At 52.3% G+C, this 6,793-nt stretch overlaps 1 protein-coding gene across 1 annotated transcript; it reads left to right on the top strand.

Annotated features, from left to right (window-relative positions):
• Positions 1–2,351: 2,351 nt before the first annotated feature.
• Positions 2,352–6,543, top strand: GMFG (glia maturation factor gamma). Its single transcript, XM_084257271.1, has 7 exons — positions 2,352–2,409; positions 2,829–2,925; positions 3,038–3,087; positions 3,977–4,026; positions 5,660–5,742; positions 6,151–6,224; positions 6,357–6,543. Exons 1-7 carry the CDS (start codon positions 2,407–2,409, stop codon positions 6,426–6,428), a joined length of 429 nt encoding a protein of 142 aa, XP_084113397.1. The 5' UTR covers positions 2,352–2,406; the 3' UTR covers positions 6,429–6,543.
• The last annotated feature ends 250 nt before the right edge of the window (positions 6,544–6,793 follow it).

Raw genomic sequence — 6,793 nt, 5'->3', positions numbered from 1 at the left:
GAAAGAGAAGGATCCAGGATCCTCTACGACATCCAGATGGGGATGTCAGGTTGGCGGGTATTGAAGGAGTCTACAGTTAGGGAGAAGTTCAGGTTGGAAAAATGATCAGGGAATTCCCTTTGAAAGCCAGGAGATGAATGAAATCAGGAAAGAAGGAGGATGGAGATGTGGAGACCTAGGACTGAGCTCCGGGACACCCCTCTGTTAACAGAAGGATCAGCCAGGGAGGTTGAAAAGGAGCAGTCAGAGGAGTAGGAGGAACGCCAGCCGGGAGGGGTGTCCTGAGTCATTTCAGGTGAGGGTGTGATGGCCGATGCCTGCCGTAGCTGACAGGGATGGTAGATGAAGACTGAGAAATGACGCTGCAACTGGTGGCCTCTGCCACTGGTGGCCCTGACGTGGGATGGGAATGAGAGTCTGTGGCAGAGGGTTGAGCAGAGGAGTCGGTTGGGAGGAGGCAGCCAGTTTAGGTGATTCTTTCAACAACTTTTGCTGAAAGGGGAAGGAAATGAAGAGGCAGTGGCCGCACAGAAACAGGGGCTGAGCGTGTGAGACGGAAGACAGTACTGAGCATATAGCTGAGGGGAAAGACACAGCAGAGAGGGCTCATGGATGGCACAGGAGTCGGAGAATGGTTGCCCTTGAGTGGGTGGGAGGGGCTGTGCCCAATGCCCAAGGAGAGGGGCTAAGAGATTTGTCCACTACTGTGGAGGGCGCGGCACTGGGGGTCAGCCGAGGTAGGGCTGTGAATATTCTCATATTTCCTCACTGAAATGCGCAGGCCCTCCTGTGAATTATTTTTCCTTTATATGACAGGATATCACATTGATTTGGGGGGAGAATGTGTGTAAGTAGATTACATTAGCTAGGAATTTCATTTCAGGATAGGAAGGGGGGCAAATCAAAATGCTTTTTTTTTTTTTTTTATAGAGGCATGCTTTATTTATTTGTTTGCTGGTTTGTTTGTTTGTTTTGTTTATACATGCACTGGGTACAGTCAGAAGCATGGGAGGGTGAGAGAACTCACCAGAGCCAGAGCGGGGAGCAGAGCAGGCAGAAGGACCGAAGTACACTGCTGAGGGGAGCAGCGGGCGGCAGGAGAGGTCTGTACGCCATGTGGGACCCTCCTCTGGTGGCCGGGGAGCAGCCGGGGATCGAACCGGCGCCGCAGAGGCCGCGCGCAGTTTCGCAACCCAGCGCTCAACCGCTGCGCCACCGGGGAGGCCCAAATCAAAATGCTTTTAATTAAAAAACAGAGGAGTGGTCTGACAGATGGGCTGTCACTGTCATAGGGTCAGATAGGTTGAAAAACTTCAGGAAAAAATTTGCTGTCGGGCCTCCCTGGTGGCGCAGCGGTTGAGCGCTGGGTTGTGAAGCTGCCCGCAGCCTCTGCAGCGCCGGTTTGATCCCCGGCTGCTCCCCGGCCACAGAGGAGGGTCCCACATGGCGTGCAGACCTCTCCTGCCGCCCGCTGCTCCCCTCAGCAGTGTACTTCGTCGGTCTGCCTGTTCTTTTTTTTTTTTTTTAAAGATTTATTTATGCATACAAGAATTGGGGTACAGGCCAGAGGTGGGGGGAAGGAGGTGAGAGGATTCACCAGAGACAGAATGGGGAGCAGAACAGGCAGATCTACTGAAGTACACTGCTGAGGGGAGTAGCGGGTGAGACAGAAGAGGTCTGCTGCACCATATGGGTAGTTCCCTGGTTGGCCGGGATCGAATGAATGCTGCGGAGGCTGCAGATAGCTTCACAGTGCTCTGCTTAACCCCTTGTGCCACCAGGGAGGCCCCAGTCTGCCTGTTCTGTTCCCCGCACTGGCTCTGGTGAATTCTCTCACCCTCCCGTGCTTCTGACTGTACCCAGTGCTTGTATAAATAAATAAATCTTTAAAAAAAAAATTCACTGTGGTCTCCTGTCTCCCTTTCCCCATCAACATAATGGCTGAGGGTCTGACCAGCAAATAACTCTAAATTCCCTTTTTCTGCATTGGGATTCAAATAGTCCAAATGGGGGGGAAATCCAGGAAGGCTTCCTGGAGGAGGGAGGCAGGCACAAACTAATTGTTAACCTCTACTGTGCATTGACCACACTGGGAGACACATGAAGTTCTTTCAGTCTCACAACAACCCTGAATCAGCACTAAGAAGTTCCTTAGTTCGGGTCACACAGCAATGCTGCATTGGAATCCTGGTCTGAGTGACTGCAAGCCTGGGAGGTCCTGCTTAGAGGAGGGGAAGGAAGGAGGGGGAGGAGCCTTCTGTGACAGTTGTCTCAGAACAGGCATAAACAGGATGTGGTGGTAGATGAAACCTTTCCCCTACCCTACACCCCGCCCCCCAAGTGCTCATCCCCACCCCTAGAAGACTGCAGAACTGCGAAAAGAAGAGACCTGTGGACAGAAAAGTCATGGTCAGGGGCTGGGATGGGGGAGGGGGAGGGTAAAGGTCAGGGGTGGGGTTGGGCTGGGAAGGTACCTGGGGCTTCCCAGCTGAAGAACAGGGGCTGGGAGAGGGACCCCACTGTGCCTCAGGGCCTCTCTTGGGGAAGAGAGATGGTGATTCAGGGTTTTGATCCAGGCAAGCAGGCCCCTGGGTCTTCCTGAGTGTCGCATGAGGGTATTGAGTGCAGCCTCTGCTCTGCACCCAAGCTGTGGGTCCTGATCAAGAGCAGCCAGGGCCCCAGGGCAGGGCGCATTCTGCGGGCACGCACAAGGTCTCACGTGGGCCGTGGCGACCCTCCACCCCATTCGAACATGGCGACATGGGGTTTGAGGAAGGAGGCAGGGGCTGAGGCCAGCCAGGCCTGCTCAGCTCTCTGGTTCCATGCAGTCCGACTCCCTGGTGGTGTGCGAGGTGGACCCAGAACTAAAGGAAAAGCTGAGGAAATTCCGCTTCCGAAAAGAGACAGACAATGCAGCCATAATAAGTGAGTATTATTTTCCTCCATGGAAGGGGCGCCGGGGGCCCGGAGGGAGGGCCGGGCTGGTGGCCCCGATGGCTAGGAGGGGCGTCTAACCCTGCTGTGCTCCCCCACACAGTGAAGGTGGACAAAGACCGGCAGATGGTGGTGCTGGAGGAAGAATATCAGGTGAGGGGCTGGTGTGGATGGACCCCTGCAGGGTGGGACTGGGAGGACTTTTTTTTTTATTTTAAAGATTTATTTGTGCATACAAGAGCTGGGGTACAGGCCAGAGGTGTGTGGTGGGGGGTGAGAGGATTCCCCAGAGACAGCGTGGGGAGCAGAACAGGCGGATTGACTGAAATACACTGCTGAGGGGAGCAGCGGTAAGAGGTCTGCTGTGCCATGTGGGTAGCTCCCTTGCTGGGGATCAAACTCAGGTCGCAGTGGCTGGTGATGATGCTGAGACTTTAATCCCTGCGCCACCAGGGAAGCCCCTGGATTCAATGACTTAATCCTTGTTTAGAACATAGTAGATACAGTGGATGCTCAATAAAATCAGAACGATGATGCTAATATCTTATTGGCACTTTAGAGTTCCAGATAACTTCACCAAAAGCTAGCAGAAATCCCCTAACCAAGGGCAGCCTCACCCTCTCTTGGCCTAAAGGTCCTTGTCAGCAACAGGGATGATAATAAGGCTTACTTCCTAGTATGGTAGGAAGGAGCGAGGAGGGAGTCATTTGATCAGGGAGGGGGATTGGCCAGGATCCAGCCTCCCTCACATCTTCAGAAAGAAGTGTAGCAAGGGGATTATGATTTGAAACCAGATCCAAATCCGGACTCTGCTGCTCATTATCTGTGCAAATGAGCGAGTGTCTTTAACTCCACGGGGCCTCAGTTTGCGGACCTGTAGAGTGGGCATACTAAGAGGACTTTACCCCACGGGGTGATGGGATAGCTCAGTGGGTTAATCCACATGTGTTTCTTAGACCAGTGCCTAGACATATAGTGGTTTTAACAGTGGTCTCTCTCTCTTTCTCTTTCTCTTTCTGTTTTTATTTTGTTGTTGCTCCAGAACATTTCTCCAGAGGAACTAAAAACAGAGTTGCCAGAGAGACAGCCCAGGTATCCTGGGGGAAGACAGGGGAGGGTCAGGCCACAGTGGAGGAGTGATGATGGAGGGACTAAGGGCTTCTCCATCCTGGGGCTTAGGGACGCCATGTTTGATGCCAAGAGTCCACATACGAGACTATTTGTTTACATACTAATATTTTTTTACTTATTTTTTTGGGTCAATTTTTGGTCTCAACGTTGCACTTGCTTCATTTAAAAAACAATGACATTTTGCTTATTTTTCAGTGTTTGGAAATGCTTTGGGGAGCAAAGGAATGATCTGGTCTTTTAACGATTAGGGAGAGTCCTGTGGAAGTCACAGGAACGTGGTGCTTTTTTTGTGGGGAGGATCTCTTTGATACTTAAAAAAAAAAAGAGATTTATTTATTTATGCGTACATTAACTGGGGTGTAGGCCAGAGATGCAGGGTGAGAGAATTCACCAGAGACAGAGTGGGGAGCAAAACAGGGGGATTGGCTGAAATACACTGCTGAGGGGAGCAGTGGACGAGACAGGAGAGGTCTGCTGTGCCATGTGGGTGGGTAGCTTCCTGGCCAGGGATTGAACTCCTGCTGCAGTGGCTGCTGATAGCTTCATAGTGCTGTGCTTAACCCCTTGTGCCACCAGGGAGGCCCTTTCTTTGATACTTTTATGAAAACTGGTCTGTTTGGAGTTTTCATTTCAACTGGGGTGAATTTTGGGGACCCTAGGACTTTGAGCCTCAATCCCAGGTAGTAAGTCTCAGCCAGGACAGTAACAAAGGGCCCCGGACCCAGCAGGAACCTCACACTTTGGGGTTAATCCTCCATAACCACCAGCCATCTTAAATTCTGCATCCTTTTATCTTTGAATTTGAGTTTGGTGTCAAGTCCAATAGGACCATGCTGGGGACTTGGAAGCTTGGATCAAACTCAGTTCCACCTCCCCTGGATGGGTTCTCAGCCACTCCCTCCCTCTCTGGCCTAGTGACCCCTGGCACCCTCTGCTGCAGGCAGGGGCCCGCATGCTGATTCAGGGAGGGGCAGGGGCAGGGTTGGAACACACCTGCTTGACAAATTCCAGGGGCCCTCGTAAGCATCTGTTCCTCCCTCATCACCACCACCACTGCAAGTGTCCCTAGGCCCAAGATAGCATGACTTTAAATATCAAATTTAAGACTTGATCAGGCTGGAGAGAGACTGATGAAGAAAGGAAAAGACTTCCTGCCTTTTGAACAAAGGGCCCCAGACTTGCATTTTATGCTGGGCTAGTCTGAGCCTGGACTCAGCCTGGTCTGGGCGCTGGACAGTACGGTGCAGTGGTGGACTTCCTGCGGTTCCACCCATGCTGAACTTTCTGGGTTCCGATCCTCCCTCCAGACATAGAACTTGGAACCAATGACCCCACCTTTGGGGACATATTACAGATGCCTCAGTTTCCGTATCTGTAATATAGAGATAATAAGAGCAGCTGTACTCCAGAGTTGTTGCGAGTCAAAAAATAGTCACTGACTGTTATTATTTTGATTCAGTTATTGTGTTTGAAGTCAGTTCTTGGGGCCTCAGTGGTTAACGCAAGGTTTTCCTACTCAAGCAAGATTTCAAGGTAATGGCCGCTGGGCCTGGGATCCAAAGTTCCAAGCTCAATTTCCCTTTCACTGGTACAGGTTCGTGGTTTACAGCTACAAGTACGTGCACGAAGATGGCCGGGTGTCCTACCCCTTGTGTTTCATCTTCTCCAGCCCTGTAGGTGAGACACAGCTTGACCCTTCCTGGGAAGAGGGCCTTAGACACCTGTGTGAAGTGTGTAAGCGTGACTCTGGGAGAGCAGGTGTGAATGTGACTGTGTGAATGAGTGTGACTGTGGACGAGGCTGTGTGAACATGTGCAGGCGTGAGTGTGACCGGCCAGTGTGTTGCACAGGTGGTGCGAGTGCTGGGAGGGTAGTGGGGTGAGGTGGAGGCTCAGATTCTTCAAGAGCCCATGGGTTCCCATAATTTCAAGTCCTCCCACAAACCTGGCCCGCCTGAGCTTGACCTCAGGGCCCTCCTTAGAAGACTCCTTGGACTCTTAGAAAAACTGCAGGGCCTGTGAGACATTACTAGGGCCTCGGGGAACACCCCGTGCCCCCCAGCTATGCACCCTCTTTTCCATACAGGCTGCAAACCTGAACAACAGATGATGTACGCGGGGAGTAAGAACAGACTGGTGCAGACGGCAGAGCTCACGAAGGTCTGGGCCTGGAGGCTCTAGAGAGTTAGGGAGGCAGGGGCTGGGGGTGTGGGGGTCGGGGCTCCTGGTCTGGGGGAGAAGGGGGGACCTCTTTTCCTGAGCGGATCATAATGCTGACCTCTCCCTGCCCAGGTGTTTGAAATCCGCACCACTGATGACCTCACAGAGACCTGGCTGCAGGAGAAGTTGTCTTTCTTTCGTTGACCTATGGGTTGGGAACCCCAGTTCCTGATGTCTGAGTCCCCAAAGAATCTGGGGGCTTGGATCCCTAGGACCTGAATGTCTGAAACCTTAGAGGAATTAAAATGCAAGATTTTCAGTTCTGCTCAGTTTCTGTCCTTTTAAATCAATTTCTGTTCGCACTGGGTGCTGGATGGCAGTCCCTGCAGTACCAGTGTCAGGCCAGCAGAGGGCAGGCAGACCAAGTGGACCCCTGCTGTGATCTCGGGTTGGGTGGGGGGGCACTATCGCACACACCTTAGAATAAGGAGAATACCTGTTTTCCTGAGAGAAAGGGAAGGACCATGAGGGTTCCCTGGAGGGCAAAGAGGGCCCAGTCTCCTGGAGGA

This window comes from Talpa europaea, assembly GCF_964194135.1.
Source record: "Talpa europaea genome assembly, chromosome: 16".
Lineage (NCBI taxonomy): Eukaryota > Metazoa > Chordata > Mammalia > Eulipotyphla > Talpidae > Talpa > Talpa europaea.
The sequence above is the reverse complement of the archived record's forward strand: the minus strand, read 5'-3'. Positions and strand labels throughout refer to the sequence as shown.

What these genes read in the sequence shown, in the direction of transcription:
- GMFG (XM_084257271.1), top strand. An exon ending in AGACAATGCAGCCATAATAA is followed by an intron (nt 2,926 to 3,037) that starts GTGAGTATTATT and finishes TCCCCCACACAG; the next exon opens with TGAAGGTGGACAAAGACCGG. An exon ending in AGACGGCAGAGCTCACGAAG is followed by an intron (nt 6,225 to 6,356) that starts GTCTGGGCCTGG and finishes CTCCCTGCCCAG; the next exon opens with GTGTTTGAAATCCGCACCAC.